General features: G+C 47.1%; 1 protein-coding gene across 1 annotated transcript in view; it reads right to left on the reverse strand.

The window, feature by feature from the left end:
* Positions 1-836: 836 nt before the first annotated feature.
* The window catches only part of LOC144130882 (uncharacterized), a 29,668-nt gene continuing 5,799 nt past the window's right edge, over positions 837-24,705 (reverse strand). The window contains exons 6-20 of the mRNA XM_077664433.1: positions 23,363-23,662; positions 22,414-22,620; positions 21,592-21,753; positions 18,201-18,387; positions 16,607-16,743; positions 16,188-16,308; positions 15,345-15,509; positions 14,318-14,464; positions 13,805-13,926; positions 12,401-12,697; positions 11,100-11,212; positions 4,521-4,755; positions 3,402-3,737; positions 2,246-2,493; positions 837-1,113 (exon numbers count right to left, since the gene is read on the reverse strand). Coding sequence (XP_077520559.1) covers positions 837-1,113; positions 2,246-2,493; positions 3,402-3,737; positions 4,521-4,755; positions 11,100-11,212; positions 12,401-12,697; positions 13,805-13,926; positions 14,318-14,464; positions 15,345-15,509; positions 16,188-16,308; positions 16,607-16,743; positions 18,201-18,387; positions 21,592-21,753; positions 22,414-22,620; positions 23,363-23,662 — 3,054 coding nt within the window. The remainder of the gene's footprint in view (positions 1,114-2,245; positions 2,494-3,401; positions 3,738-4,520; positions 4,756-11,099; positions 11,213-12,400; positions 12,698-13,804; positions 13,927-14,317; positions 14,465-15,344; positions 15,510-16,187; positions 16,309-16,606; positions 16,744-18,200; positions 18,388-21,591; positions 21,754-22,413; positions 22,621-23,362; positions 23,663-24,705) is intronic.

Consider the following 24,705-nt stretch of genomic DNA (forward strand, 5'->3'; position numbering starts at 1 on the left):
TTCTCCTTTGGAAGGCACATCAGCAGACCACTCGAGAAAGGGAAAATGCAATTCACTACTGCCATACATTTCAACGGTATAAACTGTCACTGCAACAAACGAAATAAACTTGAAATAAAATTGCCGCTGTTTTGCCGCAATTCTTCTATTGCTGCTAAATTGCTGCAATTCCTGTGTTATGATGATAAATATATCATTATTGCACTCCACTCCTTCTCTACTGCCACAGGGGCCTTTTAGTTATTGAAATAAATAAATAAATAAATAAATTCTATATCCTAATATATTGGCAAGAGGATTTGAGAAAACACCCAAAATGATGCTTTAACACGTTCATTGCATCTTCGGTGACCGGTGGGTGATCCAAGATACTGAATCGCACGATGAATCCGTCGCTATGCTCTGATTTATCAAAGAACCTGTGGAAAGGACACACGCCACGTCGCTGTAGCCATTTATTGGCGTTTCCAGGAAGTTGTAATTGCCAAGTAAAAAAAAAGTTTGCAACAATAGCACTAAGGGCAGCGTTATCTGTGTGAAGACAAGAAATTTTCTCTATGTGAAGCCTCAAGAAGTGCCAAAGACCTCCCTACTCTGCCCTCCACAAGAACCATGCATCTATCACCAACCCGCCTGCCTCCACACACCAGAAGCCCATGCAGCAGCAGAGCAAAAAAGCAACAGTAAAATCAAATCCAAAGACACAGTGGGAAAGTCAGCTGCCCTCCAGAAGCATCGCCAACCGGCCACAGCCTCACCATGCCCCCTAGCTAGGGGGCTGCCAACCTAGACACCTTCAAGAAAAATTCTGTTGCCGGTGCAAAGCATCAAGGCAATCACTCTAGTGTTCCACCGATGGCGTTCTTCTCCCTCTCGAACGCGAGCAAAAGCACCTTGCGGAAAGACGGGTAGACAACGATCTCCTTGAGGCGCTCCAGCGCCCAGCGGCTCCCGGTGACCATTAGCTGGAGAAACCACTCGTCCATACGGTCCGTCTTGAGGTCACACTGGATGTCCTCAACGCCGGACCAGTCCATCATGATCTTCTTGATGATGTCCTCGTAGCGGCGCAGGATTTCGAAGAATTCTTCGTCTTCCCGGTTAATGTAAATCCTGGGGACAGCCAACAGGTTGACAGACTACTATTAACGCATTTCAGGATACTGCGGTGAATACAAATATCGATGCACTGCGAGTAAGGGTGCTTTAAAAAAGCTGTAAATTCGCAGGTTGGATTTGCGAAACATGCAGTGGCTGTTTCTGTTAACTTCCTCAATAAATGGCACTGAGACGGCGTATGCTGATTTTATAGCACTTCTCCAAGCATGCAGGTAACGTACACACGTAACAAACGGCAGTCACACAGCCTGCCAATTGGGGCTCATGGCACGGTTCGTTAGCGTTTCGTTAGAAAACACCTCAAGGAAAGCATGAAAGCAAGGCATTGAGGAGGGTAATGAATATATGACGATTATCGCCGATTGATGCAATATCTGATGAATGTGCAGTGTATTCCCAAGCAACTAGGCCTCACCAATTGGCCTACATCTTTGCTCTCCTTAGACTCCTTGTGAACTGCGTAAGCATGTAGCGGTGCGCACGGAAAAATGTTCACAGACTCACGGACGTCTTTCCTGTGTCAGTGGTGTTCTACGTTAAGTTTCCGTAGAACATGAGCACAACGTAAGCCCTCAACAAAGGTGACGCGAATGTTTAACGACCAATTCCGGGTTTGAGTCAATAGGAGAGAGGAGCATTACTGGTACAGAATTCCCAGCAGTACCCTTGCTCAAAACAGGAATCGATGCCTCCGCTGCTGCCTGGAAATCTTTAGAAGCTGTCTGCTACGTATTTTGATTGTTCTCCCCTTTAAAGGGTAACAGAAAAAATTCTGTCAGTTTCTTTGCCTTGAAAGAGGTCCGCAGGCCTAGTAATCATGACAATGAGCTCGACCCACCGCTGCACAGAGACAATAATTATTTGCAAATAATTTTGTACAGGCAGTTTTAATCTCCATCTGAGGCTTAAGTGCGCCTCGATGTCAGGATTGCCTGGCCAACCCGGACATATGCATTCCTGATGATGTCGGCGACACCGGAAAGCACCAAACACTGGTTGTTCACAGGTTTCACAGGCGACTTCGGTAACGTCACAGCGTTAAGGGCAAATGCACCTTGACGTCACTGGATTCATTCAGTTCTTCAAGCGACGTCACTCCTGTTTAGAAGAAAGGTGTGAAATAAACCTGATCAGCTCTGTGGAGGGGCACCCCTCGGGTGCCCTGCGAAGGTAGGCAAGGTTGCCGGACATGGAAAGTCGGTTGAGCGTGATCAGGGCCAGGTGTCCCAGCCGGTAGCGGCGCCGGCACTCCTTGGAGATCACCTCCCCGTCGCTTCCGCCCTGGAAGATCTTGAGGCACCATGCGCACGCAAAGCGCAGGCACAGGATCACCAGCTTGTGCGGCGGCATGTCCCTCGAGATGGAGCGGGACACCTGTGATGGGAGGTGAATAGTGAGCCTCCACCGATAACTCCCCCACGCTGAGGATGGCACACAATATTTAAGTGCATTTATCTACGAATACGTTTTTCTTGGTAGAGCGATGACATTCGCTTACTGTGTTACCACATAGAGTCGCCTTCACTTCATACTGGGAGCGTGCGAAATGTCTTGAAGGAGCTTGTAAATACCCTCTCAGCCTACTTAAGCTCTCGGGATTTTCACAAAATAAACCTCAATCCAGGTTACGTGCCCAATCGTGCACATTTCCCTGTTGTTTGAAAAAAAGCCGAACATAAGGCAGGAGAAATCGTCAGTGTAGAATGACTGCTCGTTATTACTCAGTTATGACAGCGGAGACGTACTATCCCAGTCGTGATCGTACCAGCCGATTGTCTAAGGCAGGTGCGTCTACTTTACCGCTGGCCAAGTGCAGCTCATCCGCTACATGCGCAGTACATGGGTGCTATGTTAAAACGTTATATTCATACCACACAACACAAATTGGCGCCTATACCGAGTTACAAGGTCGTCATCATCATCCTGGTAGACCATCGACGCAGCTGTGATATCAGAACACGAAACAAAATGCCAGCACTTCGCAAGCTTCCCATACAACAGCACATGGCGCCTCCTTTCAAAGCTGCCACATGTAGCTGTATGCTACGTTTATGTTTAAAAAACAGACTGAGTTTTGTTCAAACAGGCGAACCACATTGCTGCCTCTACCCCGCTTCTTACGGCCGTTGGATGGCGAACTCTAGCCAGCAAACGGCGATGCAGAAAAGAGCCTTATGCACGAAGCACATAAAGGAGCCAAGCCCTCTAGCTTGTAGGTCTACTCTTTGGTCTCGTAGCCCAGGAAATCCACCCAACGCAGCTTTTTTGCTGGCATCACGCACCTTAAAACAGGCCTCGCGCATGATACTCTTGTAGACGCCCAACTCCTCTGTGTTCTTGACAAAGAGAAACTCGCGACTGGAGTCGATCCAGTCGTACATGAGCCTGAGCAGGTTGGTCAGCACCTGCGTGTCGCCGTGCTGTGTGCCGTCCTGGTCGCCGCCACCAGGGTGCGGCAGGCCAAGCAGCAGCGCCCCGAGTCGTTGGCAGAAGCTGTTGCGCGATGCCGGCACAGGGAGGCAAGAGGACGTGTTGACCACGATGCGCATGAGCACATCGTACACCACCCAGGGGAAGCTCTGGATGCCACCTTCGGAGGACTGAAGCTCGTACGTCACCTGCTCCCCGACACAGCATAATACATTTACAATGTGTCTTCCACAAGGTGTTAGCCTTAAACTAGTCCCCGTAAGGTGTTCAGTATGGAGTCGCGTCGAACGAAACACGCCGAAGCAAGACCATGGACCTTTGGCAAAACATGCATCGCAGTGAAATATCTTCAAAAAACGCTGAAAATTTTGCGGAGACACTGCACCTCCACCTTTAAAGGCGTGATGTGACATCGGCTCCTTTTGCACACGCAGACACGCACACTCAACCGCAAATGAAAGTTAATTTGTAATACAGATATATCTCCTATCTTGCATTGTGACACCGCCCGCAAGCTTAACACGATTTATCGAGCGTGTCTCTTCGAGTGACATCAGCACCGTTAACGACGATAGAGACGGCAGGCCATCCTATGGCCACCCGTTATCGTCAGCCGCTGCAAACACACTGTGCAACATGGTCTCAGACATAACGGCCAACGCTCCGTGGCACTGGGGTCAGTCCTCCAAGCCACATGCTTCACCATCCGCGTTAAATCTGCGGGTGCTGGTATTCCTCCCTGAGATGTTATTTCGGCCATTAAGTTCTACATATGGCTAAATAACAAAGCGAAGGACAAAGAAAGTGAAACGACTACAACACCGTTGTCAAGATTATAAAGCGGCAGCCTTTATCGTTGCGTTCATGAGCCATATCTTTTTTCGGCTCGTTTGTTCGAATGCCCAGCTTCCCTCAATATGCACTGACGATAGCACAGCTGAATACCAGATTGAAAGCGCAGTACGCCTCACCTGGTACCAGGCGGAGGCCTTAAGCTTCTCGTGAGCCTCGTCGAGCTGCTCAGAGAAAAACTCCTCGCGCGTTCGGCGCACCACATGCTCGACCTGGCTCTCGAGCACCATGGCCATGTCCGTAGGGTCGTTCTCCTTCATATATTTGCTGAGCTTGGACACAGCCCCGGAGAAAGCCTCGCTTTCGGTTTCGATCCGGTACGACTTCAGCAGTGCCCGAATCTTCTTTGCATACCTGGAGCAATGAAAAAGGATGAAGCACTGTCACTGAACTGTGATTTGTGACTGGAAACGGGGAGGAAGAAGTTTGCTTGGCTGATGTGTTTTGCTGGCAACTGCTGTTCTCTGGTTCTCCTGGTGGTTCCGGCTTGTTCATCATTGGTGAGCCCGCACTATGTGAGGGGGTTTTGGCCAAGGTGTAGGTTAAGGCACAGTTCATGTGAATCTGACGGTGCGTTTTGCTGAAAGATGTCGTTGACCTCCCCAGGTGAAAGGTTGGCAGCTTGGTTTGCCAGCTTGCCAGCCCAAAGCCTGCCGCTTGAGTCCTTCCAAAAAATGGCATTGATGCAATTCCCGTTGTTCTCGTCCCAATCGGTGAGGGTGCAAACAAAATGAAAACCCCCAAACTAAGTCAACAGGAGCTAAGACCATTGACAGTCCATTATCTGCAGATCTCTTAAATGCGTCAATTTGGCCATTCAGGCATTGTGTGCAAGCCCTCAGGCGCCTATTGTGTTGCTAACTTGCTTTAGTGCAAAATTTCCAGCTCATTGCCGGTGAAAGCATTCATTCCTGAACAGCTTGCATGTTTCAATGGTATCGTACGTGATGTTGACCAAGCACCATTTCTGCACGAAATTCTAGAAGAATTTCCGGATGCAGGACTTCGGGTCCTTTCAGTCTACCGCTGTAGTAGAGAGGCAAATGGTTCACGTCTTGCTGCTGAATCTGTAATAACAACTTTTGCTGGCTCTTCCTGCCCTTCTGAACTAAAATCTGGCCAATTGTTTACCTTGTGGACCCACTAGAACCCCGCCCTCTTCAATGCATCAACTGCTCTAGGTTCGGGCATAGCGGCAAAGCATTCAAGTCGGAGACCCCTTGCCGTTTATATGGAGAAGGTCATTCTGCTGATAACTGCACCTCAGAGCAGCCTCATTGCATCTGCAGCAACATTCACTCAGCTGATGATGCCAATTGCGCAAAACGTAGTGAAGAGCGTAGCTTGTTGGACATTATCAAAGAGAACCGGTGCTCTAGAGTCGATGCCTACGCTGCTCTTAACAGGAAAGTCTCATACGCTAGTCGTGTGCGCGCTTCTGTTGGGGAGATTGAGTCCAACTTGACTGCCTCAACTGTGACCACAGTGTAAAAAGCCCTAAATGATGTGGTTGAGCGAATGCTGAACACATTTTCTGAGGCGGTGGCTCAGTTTGTTGTAGTTCAATCTGTGTCACCATCAACAACCGTCCTTTCAGCAACGTCTGCATCTGTTTCAGCTTGTGCAGGACCACTCAAAATCACCTCCTGATGCACCCCAGGTCCCACCTAACATCTCTGTTCCTAGCAGTGCATGTCGCACTGACACCTGCACACAAATGTCGAAATGTCGCGCCCTACGCTCAAGCGCCTTCCTTCCTCGTCTCTAATTCTAGTTCTCCACAGATGAAAGCTAAAAAAGTACCACCCAAACTTCTTCCCCATGTTTACATCCTTAAAGAGACGGTTTCTACCTCTTCAATTGGTCAATAATCATGGCAGGTATTAAAGTGTTAAAATGGAATTGCCGATCCGTATTGTCTTCTCTTCCAGATCTAGAAATACTTATTCACAAACATAAACCTGATATATTGTGCTTCTACAAGAAACTTGGTTATCACCTTGTAAATCGTTTTAAATGAGGAACTTTCGAGTTTTCAGGTCAGATCGAAATGTTGGCAGGGGAGACGGATTGGTAACCATGCTATCTAAACATTTGTGTCATCAGGCATCTATCTCTAAGAAAATTCTCCCTGACTGTGACCTTCTAGCGATCAAAATTTTATTTCCGCATTGCGTCGATATTACAATTGCTAACCTCTATTTTCCTTTAGGTGCACAGAGGACAGACTCTTTAGACAGCTTGGTGACAGGCACAAGCAGTGCAGCCATCGCAGGGGATTTTAACTCTCACCATGGTGACTGGGAAGTCGTACTGATTCCTGTGGCAAGCTTCTCTGGTCGTGGCTGTCTGCAAATTCTGTACGCTGCTGCAATTCTAGAGAAATAACCTTTATGCGAGGGGTTTCTCGCTCTACCATTGACTTAACAGTATCAGCAGGTAGGCTAGAGGTGACTGACTGGTCGACAGAGGATTCGGGTACATCTAGTGATCACTTTCCTATAACATTCACTATCCGGTTATCTCCGCTCAAAGCTAGTTGTGTAACCCATAAAATTGTCAACCACCATATCTATAAAAATCTGACGTCTTCCTCATTTAACTCTATAGTACAAGCTGGGAAGACAGAGCTCAGCAGACGGTTTCATTTTTGTAAAATGCAGTAGACCTCTCAATATTCGCTGTACCCACAGCAGTCTCTAATAAACAGCCGTCTCCTTGGTGGACAGAAGAAAGTGAGAAGGCCTATCGTCACAGAAAAGGGGCCTGGCACCGGCTATTCGGCAACCAGAGTCCAGCTAACTGGTTTAGTTACAAATTCTCAGCATCTTTCAAAAGAACAACTGCAAAAGCCAAGAAGGAACATAACCAAAATTTAAACACACAACTTTCAAATCCTCGCAATCGGAAGGCCCTGTATAGATTCATGGCGCATAACAAGAGTTCAGCAGTCTCTCTCCTCACTAGTTCAACAGTGTTATCACCACAAAGGCTCAGGAAACCGTGGAGCGTATTGCTCAGGGATTGCCATTACGCTTCCAGATACAGAGAAACGTCCCTTTGTGCACAATCTCACCATCTTCGGATTATACCGAGGTTGATGCATCAGAGCTCCTCTCAGTCCTGGCAATGTTGCATCCTGCAGGTCCTTGACCAGATGGTGTCACTGTTGGTACGATTAAAATTTTACCCCAAGATTTTACAAGCGACCTCTTAGATATGGTCAATGCTTCGTTGGAAAATGCATCGATTCCAAACATTTCGAAGACAGCGGAAATGATTTTATTCATGAAACATGCAGGAAAAGGATACGTCTTAGATAATGTTTGGCCAATTGAGCTGACTTCAAACTTAGTCAAATTATTAGAAGGAACAGTGCACAGTCACTTCACAAAACATATTCATGACGTCAATGGTCTCAGCTCAGCCCAGATTGGCTTTCGCCGCGGATGCTCTATATGGTCCGCACATGTGGATCTAGAGAGCAGAATTTGGCTTTCGCTACACAGAAGGGAAGTTTCAGCTTTGGGCACTCTTGATGTAGCACAGGTCTATGACAGCGTAGAACATACTTTTTTGCTTAACAGACTTGCTCAGTAACAACCTCCAACCTGCATTTATGCGTGCATATCTGAATTTCTCAAGGACATATACCTTTATTGCACTGAGTGAACCCTATGTTCTAATACATATTATCAATGAAGAGGTTTTCCGCAAAGATCGGTGCTATCCCCGCTGCTTTTTAATATTTTGCTCAGTGGCATCAACATTCGTACTGATATAATTCGTCCATTCGTCCTGATCTGTGATGTATGCAGATCACATAGCTTTTTTCGCCTCGTCCAGGGATATTCATTTGCTTTACCAGATTCTGCAGGGATATTTGGATGCTCTTAGAGTATGGTTGCAGGGTAATAATTTAACCCTGAATGTAGACAAATGCAGCGTTTTGGTATTTCCTCCAGACACGCCTTTGCGCATTTCATTAGTCCATCACTCTAACCTGATTCCACAAGTGGAATCCGTAAAATATCTAGGTGTTACTGATCACCCTGCATTAGATTGGAGCCTTCTTAAAGGAGAACGCGCTCCAGGCCGGCTGACAAGAATCGCCAATAAAAAGTTTGGGATGCGCCGCGAAACATTATTGTTACTATACAAAGCCTATGTAAGACCTATACTTGAATTTGGTTGCATTCTGTTCTCTGGTAGCGCAAACTACAAGATTCAATCCTTAATATTACTAGAAAGGCGAGCTCTACGTCTCTGCCTTGGCCTCCCAAAATAATTTTCAAACGCCCTGCTTTATCTGGAAGCTCATATCCCTGATCTAAATTCCCGCTTTCAAATATTCACGGTGCGAGCCTTCCTCAAGTCGATGGACCCGGTGACTAATGTCAGCACTCCTATTTTTGTGTCTCAGCCGGCCGTATTCTTTTCTCATCATTGGCCACGGTATCAAATGCCACAAATTATGTAAGTACAGAACTTTTTAACACCGATTGCTGTTGATCGCAGTTCTTTCCAGTGGGTTGACGACACGCCGGCAGCTGTGGAATTCCATTTTGACCACATCTTCCCATCTCATGCAAAACACATGCCAGCAAACATTTTAAATGGTCTTCTCTCTGATCACATAGAGGAATACCCCTATCATACGGTGCTTTCTACCGACGCCTCCGTCAACTGCCAAAAAGCTGCAGTTGCCATCTTTTCACAGCTTCTGGCATGGAACTATTCTGCCCGCATCCCAGATTATATTCCTATATTCTTTGTGGAATTTTTGGCTCTTGGAATGAGCCTGCACAAAATTCCATGTCATGTGTCTGACGTTAATATCCTCGCTGATTGTCAGTTTGTCTCCCTTGAAACTTCAAAAAAGATTTTTTGAGCCGTTTCCTGCGATTTTTGTCCCATGCACGTTGAAGGATGTCCGTTTTGTCTGGGTCCTTGGCCATACAGGTATTCATACAAATGAGGTGGCTGATTACGTAGCAAGGTCGGCTCCTGACGGCTCATTGACACTTATATGCCCCGAATGTCAGCCTGCTGGCGATTTCCAGGTTTCAGTGGTTCCAACACTTATCAGCCAGGTTACGTGATCCCCTACTAAATAACACTAATTATCAGCACTTAGCATATAATTGGAAAGTCCGTTCATGTAAAACCAGGCTGTGTAAGTAAATATGACGCGGTTGCGCTGCAGGATTCCCAATTTGAATTTATATCTATGCAGGTGTGGGTTGACACCGAAAACCCCATGTGACTAATGCGGGGAGGTTGAATCTGTTTAGACCATTTTCTCCTCTACTGTACAAAGTTCGCACTTCAGAGAAAGATTTACCTGGAGGTCCCTCTCTCCAGGTTAGGGCTCCCATTATCTCTGCCAAAGTTATTATCGTTTGGTGCGAGCGCCAAAAGATTTGCATTGGGTTCAATTTTTGGGATTCTCCATGAATAGATAATTGCAACTGGTAGGTTGATTTGCTAATTCTTTTAATATTATTCGAGCTCTTCTTTTTCTCACCAAAATACTGTGTTATTTAACTTTATATATTCTTCCGTCAATTTGATTCATACATTTTTCAAAATACATGCTTGGTGCTAAAATTTTGTCGTAATCTCCCGTGGAAATTTCTTTGTTTATGCCACTACACCTTGGCCAATCCCCCCCCCCCGCGTGGGTATGTGCCATGTTTACTGAGGTAAAGAAGAACTGTGAAGGTGAAGCAGGCCACTAAAAAGGATGAGGTACTATCACTGAACTATGAAGCTGACACAAACGGAATATGATGGTGTACTGTCAATGAACTGTGCAGGTGGTGCAAGTAATGGAAAATGCAAGCAACCGAAAACGATAAGGTACTGTCACTTAACTGTACAAGTGATGCGAGCAAGCACGGGAATTTTTAACAAACGGTCCTAGTTCGGACGGCTGCAACCATGTGGAGATAAAAAATAAAAATGAGCAAGGAAATTTTGGTCGTTCGGTGCATCCCATTATTTTTCTACGGCTGTCGGAAATAGTTGGCATGAGCGCAGGAAGCATTTTTGCAGGTCAGAGTTTGCAGCCAGAAGAAAGAGTCGGCCACGATAATAACTATGTTCGAGCAGAATCTCTCAGGACTCTCCAGTTTTCACAATATTACAAGCTTATTATATTCCCATTGAGTTACGCCGTGTTTCCTGCCGGGGGATAAAAGAAGGCGCTAATTGTTGAATGCCTAAGACCTTCAACATGTTGCAAGAAGCTGTGTACTCTCCATGGTATTTAAAGTTGTCATTATGAAAATATTCAGCACCCTTCGTTGAAGCAGTTGTGGTAAGGTCAGGATGAAGCTGCTGGTGCCTGCTATTGGCATTGCCGTAGAGACTGTGAAATAACAAAACCTTGTCAATGAAATAGAACTGTGAGCACTAAATTGGGGTAATATTTCTCCACGTGCTATTTTAGTTCCTTACAGGCCTCGCTAGTGCAAAAACAGATTATTCACAACCCACGGCTCCGAAGCAGTCTGTGCTTCAACTAACTGAGAGAGGCCTAATACGACAAGTGATTTCCATGGTTTTATGACCGCATTTTTACCACACAGTAGTCAGAGCACATTGGCCTAATAAGATAAAGGGTGCAATTTCAGCCATCTCCTTTAGTGCAACACACTTCGTATAGTGTAATGTTCAGAGGCATTAAAGCGTACCGCTTATAGGCGGACATGGCTTCTTTCAGGAACTGTTCTCTTCCCTCGAGCAGCAGTCGGGGGTCCGGAAGGCTCTCTTCCACCACTTCAAGGCACTCGGTGCTCAGTTCAACCTGTTCATCGGAACGACACAAGGATGACACAACAGTGTGTTGCGCGCATTCAGCACATCAAGACTAAACAATGCAAACAGCATCCGTGAACGTACAATCGGGGACAAAAATTAACTGGCCTCCTTTTTCAAGTTTACCACCATGCCACATTGCATGCGAGCGCGCATGACTGCGCACTGGTGGTGTCGATCCTCGGCGCGAGGGACAGGCCAGTTACTTTGGTCCCCGATAGTCGAGGAGCACTGGTCCTGAGACCTCATAACTACTGCTAGATGTGACAAGTGACAAGATTTTCCCCGTGATAATACTGAACGGTAGTCGGTAGAGAGCAACCGAGGGCAGGTTAAACAAGTCAAAACGCTTCTACCTATCAACACTGGCATGTAGTATAGAAGCTCATTAATTGCACCCTGATGGTTGGTGCTCCAGCAATGACACACAGAACGAAAAACCCAAACAGGCCGCCAGAGTTCAACGGACTTCTTGAGCATCTCGAATACAAACAAACGCTACAGTTCTACCCGTCACTGTCGATGAACAAAATGTACAAAGTACATCGCCAGAAGCAGCCATGGGGTATATCTCGAATATACTATGTGCTATGTACATAGAGCAACGTATTCAGTTCCGACCATCAAATATATTGCTAAATATCATGTAAACAGCACGGCCGCAACAAATTAGTTGCTTATGCAATGATCGACATGCGATCATTCATGAAAACATATAACCTTCATGTCAGAAGCTTCACGGCTCTGTCATAGTTGATGATGTTATAAATTGAACCTGCGTAAAGACCGACAGCTTCATGCAAGAGCTCCAGTGGCCCTAAGCTACAGGTTGATGCAACGTTGCTCAAGTGTTTTCAAACTGGAATCTTGCAGATTCCAGCTTTGAAGCAAACATCGACACTTTCAGAAGTCCTGTCGCTCATTTGAAAACGAGAAACCTAAACATCTTGGAACAGTCACAGATGAGGCCCTGAGATCTAAAACCTGAGTGAGTAGTCAGGGAGTAAAGGCAGCGCCAAACAACACAAGCCAGGAGCAAGCACGAGTTTCGGAAGAGACGTGTGCATTATGAACTGCACTATCCTCGCAAGCAGAGTTTTTTGTTTAATTCCGCCGTTTTCGCCATAAGAGTAACTGCAGTCGCCTGAGCCACAAGTTGGCAAACGCGGAAGTATACCTTTTTGCAATTTCGGTAGAGCTGCCCGAGAACCTTGCGCGAACAGTAGGTGTTCTTCGTGTCCAGCTTCTCCATGAAGTCCGGGTACATGGGTGGCTGCTCAGAGTTCTGAAAGCCCTTGAGGTCACCGCACTTGGCGAAGTCAAGATTGACGGCACATTTGCGTGCCAGTTCGCGGCAGCGGTGCGAGTTGATGCCGCTGTCCAGTATATCAGCCCAGACGAGGTGCGCGTTGGCAATCAGGCCGATCTTGTCACCCTTGATGTACTGGCAAAAGAAGTCCACCATGTCCTGGACCTGTGGCCACCGTAAACGAATGGCAAGTTCTCTCGTGAGACGGAGGATAAACAGATTTCATGCCCCGTCCATTTACATTCGTCTGAAAACTGAAGGTCAGGGTCTTTACACGTGTGCAAAATATTTGGTGGCACCTTTAAGGAAACGAGCACAAGCGGGAACCTTTTAGGCCTGTGCTGCTCACTTTACTTTTGAGCCGGCGAGAAATGTAGACTTTTAGCAGCCGTCCCCTCCCAGTCAACAACGTATATACTAGCAAAGCCGCGGCAATGCGTTACATGTGCTTGTTTTCTTACACAAAGGTGTCATTATTTAAAGTGAGCCATGCTGCACACTCTCTTGACGTCTTCACTCACATCTCGCCGGAACTCAGACAAGTTTGTTCATAAGAAAGTTTTGGATGATTTCCTTAGCGAATAATCATCTGCTTGGATAGGTTTGGTTGTGTCGACTTAGCTGCGCACAGTCATATTGGTTAACATCCAGGACACACATATTAGTAAACCTCAATACTCAACAAGACACACATACTGGTTAACCAACATGATACAATTAGCCCGACAGCTCGTCTTATTCAACTATGGACACAGTCCGATGGTCAAGCCACCGCTCTCAATCTAAAATGGTCAAGAAGACGCAAGGTTTGCAAGGTAATGTTACCATTGAGCAAAGAGCATTGCCTCTTGCGAGCGAAAAATGAGCTGCCAGGAGTCCTTTATTTCTGCTTTCTACACGGAAGTAAAATTTCGGAACGTAGACAATAGGTTCACCGCTGTTACAGTCTATTGTACAATGGAACCAAAACTCGACTACAGCCTCTTTTCGAACCAAAAGGCCGCATCTAGCAAATTAATACTCCATTACAACCCATTTGTGATCAATGTTAAAAATACAGCGACAATCCAGATTTCGTCGTATTCCACCGCTGACCGTTGATGTAGCTGAAAAATTTCGAATATATTTCATTATAGACAACACTGCAGTCGGTACAACTGGACTAATAGCACCTAAAATAGTTTATCCAGAATTATGTAGCCCTTCCCCAACCCCACCCCCAGACTAAGACTAAGCAGACTAAGAGACCACAAAATAAGCAATATTGCTCACCCCAATGGACGCCTTTCGTTCCTTTGGCGGGTCGCTGTGGTAGTGCATAGGATTGCAGTTGTTATTGAAGATGAGGTCCTCGTACCACAGCACTGAGTACTCGTCACCATCCAGGTCAGAACCTAAGCACAGGTAGAGACCACATTAAGGGGTACCATTGGAAACAAGCTGCGTCCGGCCGTCTGTCAAAGCAGTGATGGCGAAGGCCCTTGCTTAATGACCCAATTAAACGGAGATCAGTGAGTGGAGGAATAGTTGCGACGCCGAAATGAGAAACTGAGAAATATTTTATACCTCAGGTAATGGAACCTCACAGTACGTTTTTTCTCACGCTGTGACTGTGCTCACAACATACATCAGTCAAAGCCCGCAGAGTCCTGGCCTTGGCAGAGCCCTGACCTAACGCGCACGTAAACTAAGGCACGCTATCCGTCACAAGCGCAGAGAGCGACGGTTACATCCGTCTCCGCATAGCACAGTGTCAACAGGGAGCGCGCCAGGAAGGGTGCGTACCGGCCATCTCGTCGGGGTGTGGCCGCTCCCCCTTTTGAGGGAAGACAATGCAGTCGCGCACGTGATGCAACTGCGGCACATTCACCGCCTCCAGCTTCCGGATGTCGCCCGGGTTCATGCATGGGTTCTTGGTCACGATCACGTCGCCTGCGTATCCCACCGTGCATGGAATACTCAGTGACTTTAATGCAAAGTGCGGCTGAAAATTCAGGTGAAAAAAAAAACAATCTCATGCGTCAACCTTTCGGCTCCTCTGTGCGATGTAACGAAAATAGAATATTCCTTTCTTTCCAAGCCAATGAATAAAATGGATATACTCGCGGACAGCTTTTTGTGGCTATGCAGTGAAGCTACGAGGGCGACGCGCAAGGCTTTCCCATGCGCAGTCTTACCGCGCTCTCACGAGAGAGAGAGATAGGCATTTAAGCTGGCGGCGAGTATAGTATGCTGTTTCGGCTCCAGATGCCGGTTCCTCAAGATTACCGCGATTAGCTGCGCACAAAGCACGGGTACCTCACCACTGTATATATCTATTGCGTATCCGGTGCTGCCAACATAGAAGCATCGATCCGTGCAAACCACGGATATCTCACAAGATATATCCGGGACATTTCTTGGACAACTGAGCATTAGTAAGTCCTAGCTTCGGCTTCAGATATGAGAATGCCGTAACCAGAGAAGGAGCTCGTAAGCGAGGCCAAAACAAGATAATTTCGGTCAGAATCAGCACACGAGAAAACTAGACGTGCGTTCATGTATACAGACTACAATAACGTGGTAGCACCGTCGGAGAATTCTACTTTTAGATCCGACTACAAGAATCTATATTTCTGCGACAACAGCCCTCGAACACGCAGCACGTTTGCATATGCCTTCGAAGCATGTACTCGGGCACTTTATTCCCCTACCATTTCAACCACGTTCACATTAATGGATCCTTTCGAATAAAATATGAAAGGTGCTGCCTAAACGCACCGAGACAATGCTGCGCTATGCTTGCTAGCACGAAAATAGGTTGCTGTGATACCTTCGAGGATGGTCGCAGGGTCGTTGACCTTGTACCGCAGCATGTCGTTCGAGTACTGGACAAACACCTGTCCGTATTCGAGCGTGCCGGTCTCGTCCAGCACGCCGAACATGGTGCGCCCGTAGTTCGGAGGAACCAGAATACGAGCCTTGGTCCTCAGTTCCTCTGCAAAAGGTGTATACATTATCCGGCGTGAAGAGGCAAGGGTTCGTCGTTCACACATGCTGTTGTAGAGAAGTTCAGACAAGCTCCCTGAGGGCCATTCAATGCCTTACGAGCTGAAGTTCTTTGCCTCAGGAAACATTGATCTTTATGGGCAATCTTTGACTTGACCATAATCTTTGTCGTCAATTCGCTGAATGTTAAGCCCGTCATTTCGCTGCCGTATATGCGTTTGTGGGCTATTACAAGGCTCCTACGCGGGTCCAAAACATCTCTGCTGTTCACTGTGACACTGATTGAAGGCATTTAAGACCAGATACTACCTTCCAGAAATGTGTGGTTATGCTAGATGCAAAGGGAACGACTGTAACGATTACCACAATAGGCTGGTTAATGCAAGCGACAGGTTCTCGATGGTGTCACCTATAGCATTTAATCTATTTTCCGTAACATTAACATTAGCCTCATAATAAGAACCTTATTTTTGCGCAAAACGTCGCACAAAACTGACAAGGAGGATCCGGTGAAGAAATTGGAAATTTGAGATAACTTTGAAAGATCCCGGAAATTAGCGTAATTAATCGGCAAAAGGACGAAGTCAGGGCCAGGGTGCTGCTTCTCTACACTTCTTCCCCGACGACAAAATGAACAAAAGCGGTTAAGTTCATGTGTTTCACTCACTCAGGACCTTCTTGTTGACGGCGCGAACTAGAGCCCGAAAGAAGGGCTCGACTGTCAGGTCGATGCCCACGCCGGCCAGCTCCTTGTACGGGAGACGCAAGGCGCAGTAGGAACGGAGAACCTGCACAATTAGTAAGGCGCACAGTTTCGTTATCAGTTTACAAGCACCTTCCCACTTCATAGGTCGTTGACCCTGTCTCCAAAACCCTGAATCCATCCTTCAATGCGACTAAAATGGGATCGGATGTCGAACATGGGTTTCAGTAATTCGACTAAAATAGGATCAGCTGTCGTATATAGGGTTCAGTTATTCGTCTAGTATGGGATCGGCTGTCGTACATGAGCTTCAGTTATACGTAGAACAGTGCACTGACACCACACATGGTACAAAAGCTGCGAAGATGAAAAAAATTTCTCACATGCGCGGCCTCATGGGGATCCATCATGCTGTCGATGAAGGAATCGAGGATTTTGTTCTGCAGCATCAGGAACACCTCGGCCTTTATGCCGCTCTGCTCCAAGATGGTGATCATGGGTCGGTTCAGGTAAAGAACGCCTGTGAGGAGCACGGTAAATCATCACGGGCGTAAATATACTGTCGCGGCAGCACGCTCAAAATGTAACTCTGTTGCAGTAATCTATTCCTACAATTTGCAATGCATGTCACGGATTATCCTCACTAATGAATCAGCGACGTCCACCGCAGAAGGAAGGCGTGCCCTTTCACGCTTTGTAACATACTGTGGCTCAATGACTATGCCTTCTGTCTACTTGTGGTAGCGAGGAGCCAAGTACAGAACAGTGCACAAATGCCAAAATTTCAAGCTCTAAGTCCGCTGTGTAACTGCAACACTCAGAGGCAAATGTACATTGAAATTTTCGCGCAAATAAGCAGTCTTTCGTTGCTCTGCTCCAAGATGGTGATCATGTGTCGGTTCAGGTAAAGAACGCCTGCGAGGAGCACGGTAAATCATCATGGGCGTAAATATACTGTCGCGGCAGCACGCTCAAAATGTAACTCTGTTGCCGTAATCTATTCCTACAATTTGCAATGCATGTCACGTATTATCCTCACTAATGAATCAGCGACATGCACCGCAGAAGGAAGGCGTGCCCTTTCATGCTTTGTATCATACTGTGGCTCGATGACTATGCTTTCTGCCTACTTGTGGTAGCAAGGAGCAATGTACAGAACAGTGCACGACAGCGAAAATTTCAAGCTCTAAGTCCGCTGTGTAAGTGCAACACTGAGAGGCAAATGTACATTTAAATTTTCGCACAAATAAGCAGTCTTTCGCCGCTATCCATTCATTTGGTATTCATTCCAGTGGGTAGAAAATAAGTACCCCTCCCGTATTCTGGCCTTTCAGTTATCAGGTTTATCTGACCCAGAGGAAAATTTCGTCTACAATCCTGCTTCACGTAAACTTTTCTCGATGACTGTTCGTGGCCACGTGAAAAAACGGCACTACACTTCAACAGAAATTGTGGGATACTCTGCACGACAATTCATTGTAAGCATGGAACAGCACCCCGAACTATGGATCCCTGAAAATTCGCTAAGATGCTCATAAGGAGCCCAGCGCAAGCCCACTAGGACACAGCGTAACTGCAGTCGGATACAATTGAAAAACGAAGCGGCTTTCTCCCATAAAAGGACCCACTTCCAGCCAATGGCATCAGCAGATTTCCATGACCCTGCTAGCGTGACATGCGGGAAGCGCCAGATGAAAAGAGATGGTCCATCCCTCTTTGGTCGGGGACAGTCCCCTCCCTGCATTGTCACGCCGCTCCTTGCGTTGCCTAGCTAGCAGGGTCATGAGAGCCGGCCGTCGCCAATGGCTGGAAGGGAGTCCTTTAACTGACAGGAAAAAGTCGATTTGCTCTTCAGTTGCATCCGACTATAGTGGACTGCGGGAGAGAGCACGGGAGAATTATGTGTCTCTGTGTCCAACTGCTTCTCTAAGCGCTTTCTGTCGATGGTCGCGGTCATAGGACATGAAGACAACGCACGCGGCTTGCTCGTCTTCAGCACGTATAGGTCGGAGTGGTCCGAGTAGAACTTGCGCATGCTCTCGCGGAAGACGATGCGGCAGCCGCTCAGCGTCGGGTCCAGCAACAGCATTCCCTTGCAGCCACCGTAGCGGATTTGTACAGCGCACGGCTCCTCACTCTCCTCTAGCTCCAAGGCGTGGTGGACCTGCGGAAGGGCGGACAATGAAGGCTTCTACGAACGGCTATGTACTTAGGTCACTCCATACATTATATTTTAACAAAAATAAGAAAAACCGCCAGGACCTTGTCTTATGCGGGAGCTGCGGGATTACAAGATAACCAGTTCCGTACCGGTACAAGCTTTCTCCTGGCGTTGTGCTCGTGTTTCACGTAATTAGGGTCACAATAGACAGATCCGCTGGGTCATCATAACCACAAAGGACACATTGCCGAGAGCACCGTCCCTGGACTTTCTAAACGGCAAAGAGGCGAGTTTTAGTCAGGCCATAGTAGTCACCACCGATGGCGACACTGCCTGCCGCAGAGGAAGTCTCGTATACAGATATCGCTGCAAAAATACCGTCCTATGCATCACAGGTTTCTGTAGTTCATGGAGCAGAAACGTATCTCATGTATGGTGGATGACTAGACATTGGACTTGGGCAGCATTTGGACATTGATGACACGTCCACTGCTCACAATAGACAGGGTTCATGCTGGTGTATATGACAAAAATTCCAGGGTTTTCAAGGACTTTCGAAGCCCTCTGCGTGATTTTCAAGGACCACATTCGCAGTTAGAAATCCAAATAAGACAGATGTTCAGCGGTAGAAAGAGGCGTGAAATGATGAGAATTCACTGAAAAAGGGGATTGTCATTGGAGCCAATATTTTAACAAAGAAACTTGTCTTCGGATAAAACGATGGCAACAGCATATTTCCTTTTTCAACCACTTCTCATCATTGTTTGTTACACGGATGACCACTTTCAGTTTGTTAGATGATGCAAACATTTATTCGCTAATGAAGCAAAGCAAACACTCAATCAGTCCTTAGGTGGCCCCAATTCGCTTCTCAATTTTTATGTCTATGTCCAAGACCTCCTACTGCTTGCTCTTGGCAGTCTTCCTTAGGATGTCCGACTTCATGATGCAAGTCAGGCCACTGGTTGCCTCTGCTTTTTCTGCATACAATTCTGCTGAAGCTGTCAATCCTGCAACTACGGCTTCTAGTTTCTTTTTCCTCCTTCTGAGAGTTTCAATCTCTTCATCAATGCACCGTTTTTTCCGCTGTTTCGCATCTTCGCGCTCCTGCTTTTTATGTGTTTTCAAAAAGGCACGGTATTGGCTCTTTGGAGAAGTCACAGATGCTCTCAATTCCTTAGTGATGGGAACATTGAAAATGCCACCTGCTACGTGTACAGCATCACAGCTAATCCGCTGTGAAATGCCCTGCGTCCATCACAAGTCCATGCTTCTTGCACGCATCCATCAAGTTTGACGACTGCGATGGCGCTGTCTGTGGTTCATTAGCTTGACATTCAGATATCGTCACGAAGCTCCTTACCATACAGCTACTCCCGGCGGCTTGCATGTGCTCTCTATGCTTTGCACTTTTTAGATGGCTTTCTAGTGCCGACTCCCCCATGGCAGTGATGTCGAAACACTTACAGCAAACTTTGCATTTTGCCTTATGCGGATTTGACATGTCCGACGCAAGCCACTCTCGTTAGTCGTCGTTGTGCAGCCATGACCTCTGAAATTTGCATTTTCCGGGTATTGTTTCCACGCACGTTGACTGGCACACACTAGGCTGCAGATGCACAAAATGTCACGATACCGCCGCACACGCACACCCAAGCACTACACGGGCAATAAATCTCGCGATACAACCGCGCATACACATATCAGCGCTACGCGCGCAGAAAATGTTACGATGGAACAGCACACGCGCGCATAAGCGTTACACGTGCTCAAGACGTGACGATACAACCGCACACGCAAGCGCTAAACGCGCACAAAATGTAACGCTTCGACCGCGCAACCACACACACAGGACCGTCTGAACGAGCACGTTCGAGGAGCATGTACAGTTGAGCATCAATAATAAAAGAATAATCGCATATCTCTTTAGCGTCGTCTTCGGAGAGCGGCCCCGTCTGCTACAAGTAGACTGACCGATAGGCACATCCATCAGTCCGGTTTACGCGCAAAATCATTGCAGAAGAAATGTGTAAACTTGATGAAAACACGTTTTTAATTATCGTTATTGCTCACTTTGTGAAAAATAGTGAAAAAACTGTTCATAAGCTTTAGTTACATTATTATGCCGCGAGGCGGCGTGTGCAGTAGACAAGTTCCAATACATGGACATGTAGACTGCTTCCTAGACGTCACACTAGACGTCTTGTTAGACGTCTAGAGTATTGGAACGCAGCCAAAAAGTACGCAGGAAATGGTTGAGAGGAAACGGTAAACAAGCCAGCGTCACTGTGGCTAGACGTTCACGAGCGTCCGCTAGGCACGCGCTTACTTGACTGTACGAAACTTACACTCTATTTTTAACAAAATCGCAGCGGGATTTCAGGTGGGTTGATATTTTATTATATACAATCACTTAATGTTTATTAAAAAAAAAATTTTAAATTCAAGGGTTTTCAAGCATCTTCAAAACTTCCATGACCTTCAAGGCCTTGAAAACAGTCCTATCAAATTCCAGGGTTTTCAGGGGTTTCAAGGACCCGCACGAAATTATTTAGACATGCGATGGCCCCTCCTGTCCAAAAGAAGCGAAGCATTATCATGGGCGGCAGAGTTTTGGGATATTGTTCCTGTCAAGAAGTTGGATCGGATGAGATGGCTGTGGGAGACGCGAGGCATGAAAAAAGGCTTCTGCTATTAACAAAAAAAAACTCGCAGGACTGTGCCCCCCCCCCCCCCCCCGTTAAGTGCAAAGTGAAACCATCGGTCAAGCTCTGTCTGCTTCCGTGACCTTCGGGATCCCGGCCGACGGACAGACACACTGCGGAGGATGACTACTTTGAAGTGCGGATTTGACTCGAGGTAATGTTTTCTCTCGCTCCCTATCTCTGTCACACAGGACAGTTACCGGGTGTCCAAAGCGAATGTATGAGCGTTGGCAGCGGTGTGACAAAAATGAATTTTTCAGAAAGCCCTGCCGCTACTTGGCATGCTGCCAATTTCTCTAGTCGATTCATGTCGAGGCATAGTAATTGCGCGGGAGCGTGTTGGCACCAGCGAATTTCGTCGCTACCCGCGCGGGAGCAACTTAATTGGCGTGCGGGCAAAATCGCCGCCGGCACAGCCACGCTTGACTTGGTGACCTGAGCGACACATTAGCAAAGGTTGTAAGTTTAGACTGGTTGTCGATAAGGACGATAATATACATACCTTGCGCAGCAGGCCGTGCGATATTCGCCCTATGCCGTCGCTGAAGATGTACTCGCGATGGGAACCATCGCTGCTGCGGCCAGGGGCTGCGTGGCGGATGTCCGGTTCCACAGACGTGTTTTGGCTCGGGACCGTTAACAGACCCAACGACTGCGAAAAAGCCTGCATGCAGGAAAAGAGGTCTCCCGAATGGGCCATTTTGCCATAGCTGGCTGGCTATAATAATGGTGATACAGAATTCATGTTTGTGCAGCTGGGAGTTGTGAAATTTGTGAAACCTTTCGCAAATATAGAGAACATTAAAGAGTGGCTTCTCAGCCGTAGAAAGTGTGTAATGGAAACAACACCTCCATAATAGGCATTGGTACTCCGAAAGGAGGCTGATTTGCCTGGTTAGATCTCCGGACACAGTCCGTGCAGTGTCGTAATTATTTATGAACGCTAGTCTTACTTTCCATTCCCCCTCTGGAGCATTTTAACACTCCCACATTCGATTCGAAAACGCGCAAGGCATAACTTATGATGTGGATAATTTCACAGTCAGATATGAGTCACTGCACATGGCGCCTGATCCCTGCGGACCGCTGATCAATGAAGGGCTCACATAGCTACAATGCGATCCAAACATATATGGATTAACGCAATGCACCTGGCCATGAAAGTGTGATGAATGATGGTGAATGGCAGAGACACTTGGCTCAACCTTCTTGAAAACAAAAGCTCCGTTACTAAACGTGAAGAAGAGATTCCCTCACATACTTTCGTGCGATTTAGTCGCTTTTCCCGTCACCTCTCTCAACAAGAACGTGACTGGCCTCTGACCTGTCCAAGCCGTGCCATGAACTTGGGCACGCTGACGATGGTAGAGAGGTCGCCGATACCATCGCGTATCTGCTCCGCGGTGCGGCCCTGATTGTCGTGCGCGTAGAACCAGACGCCGTGGCTGCGTAACTGGCTCGTCGAGCAACCCAGGAACATGAACCGGCGGCCACCAATCTTCAGGCCGGACGACAGCGGAGGCTTGATCACCTACAGAAAACAAGCCCAAGGTAAAAGAGAGGAACTAAATGGACGGTTTAAATTGTCATCTCAAGGATCCCATCAAATGCATCATTTTCCTCAGTGTTCCTATCAAATATCTTCATGCAGTTATGTGCCCTCCTCTGCACTTCAGCTACATGAATCCATACAGCAGCGGAACGAAAAAGCGACGGTGAAATCAAATTAAAATAGGCAAATAGAAGCTCATCAATGTGAGACTGAAATGTAGCACTACTGCCAATATAGATTTGTCGCATGGCATTCTGATTCCCTGTGCCCTTCAGTGCGAAAGGAAGTAGCCGCAATCCTCGGGTATCAGCGGTGTCTGTGCGTGTGAAGCCTTTCAGTAGCAAGTGTATTACCGGCTCACTAGGTGAGTGGACACGCCAGTCGCACTGTGAATAGGCGGCGCTGTTCACCTACAATTTGAGGCAGTTACATGCCTTTCCTTCTCTCAAAACCGGTGGCATGTTTAGAATGCCAATTTTGAGTAAAGGGAGGAACATAACTGGATCCCCGAGTAAGAGGACACCTCAACAGCGCTCTGAGCTACGTGGCGGTGGTGTACATGTGAAAAAAACAGTGCTTTCGCACAGTCTTTTGTGCTTAGCAATGCTAAACCGCCAGCCATTTTTTTTTCCTTGAGACTTCAGATACTGCATTTTTCCAAAAATTAAGCACGCTACAGCTACTTGTTCACAGGGCGATCATGAACCCCCCAACAGCGTACCGCGCTGAGAAAGTCGTCCTTGCAGGCACCCAGCGAAAAGGAGATGAGCTTGCAATCGTCGTCCCGCACGACGATGCGCAGGGCGTAATCTGGGTCGCAGTGCTGAAGCAGGCGGCTCTTGCACACAAGTTGAGGGGGCATGTAGACGCGCCGAGTGGGAGTCAGGATCACCTTGCGCACCTTGACTATGTGGGATGGTAGCTCCTGGGCGATCACCGAGCCTGTGAAAACGTCGATGCGCTGCCGGTGCGCCCGATACCGGAAGTACAGGTGCTCCAGGGCACTGCGGAACCAGAACACCTGCGCGGTACCGCGCCACAAGGACACTGTTCTTGATATGCTGGATATATAGAAGCGTTGCACAAAGATCGGTAGGAAAAAGAGGCAATAGTGTTGATGTACATAAAGCATTGAAAGGAACTGTAGTCCGAGAAGAAATGAAAAAAAATTTAAAAACACGATTATGTTCAGGGTTCACCGGCACTTCTTATGTGTAAAGTGAATTTTTTCCCTCACTTTCCGCTTAAAATGACACCTTGAGATCAAGCTCCACAAAATTGCTAAGCTACACACCGTTCACTTATTTGTGTGCCCCTATTATCACACAGTTAGCATACTGCATTTCTGCATGCATTCTTTAACCGGTCACATGTCTTAATACCGAGTTCCTTGTGTATCAAACTGAGCCCCTCGTTCAGTTCTGTAATATCGCACACTTGTAGCCACCTTAAAGCAGCGCAGTCTACACCATGTCATGAAGCTCTGCACGAACATCAGAGGTCTCCCAGGCGCCCGCGTGGTGTTACGCTTAGACCTTTTGAATAAGCGCTCCCTGAACGTCCGTATGCACCGTACGCTAGCACAGTGAAAGAGATAGAACGACCTATCCCCTCATTTGTTCGCAACCGTTCAAAGAGCAGCTATATTAATATCAGCGTGCACACATTCCTATGCTATTTATCCGACGATCAGGCACACAATAAAAAATTTCCGACAACGGTGGCTCCCATGCATGAAAGCAAGCGTTATCCACATTTTTTGCGATATGCTGGGAAGACACAGGAAACCAGACTTTGAATTTTCTAACGAAAATTCTCGTGAGCAAGCTTGGTCACGGCATGCAAAGTGCCGACAATAATGCAGACACATCTTTGGAAGGCTCAAGTGAAACTTTGCTAAGAAAGCAGCATGCCACTTTTCGATGCAGTCTCTGGTAGTCCCCACTTCCGCTACCATTGCCCTATATAGCCTGCAAGCCGCCGTGAAGGAATGAAACGGAATGCTGATGCCAACAGTGCACTACACTTGTAACAACTTCATCGGGAAAGAAGCAGGTGCCTCTC

This window comes from Amblyomma americanum, chromosome 1 (genome assembly GCF_052857255.1).
Source record: "Amblyomma americanum isolate KBUSLIRL-KWMA chromosome 1, ASM5285725v1, whole genome shotgun sequence".
NCBI lineage: Eukaryota > Metazoa > Arthropoda > Arachnida > Ixodida > Ixodidae > Amblyomma > Amblyomma americanum.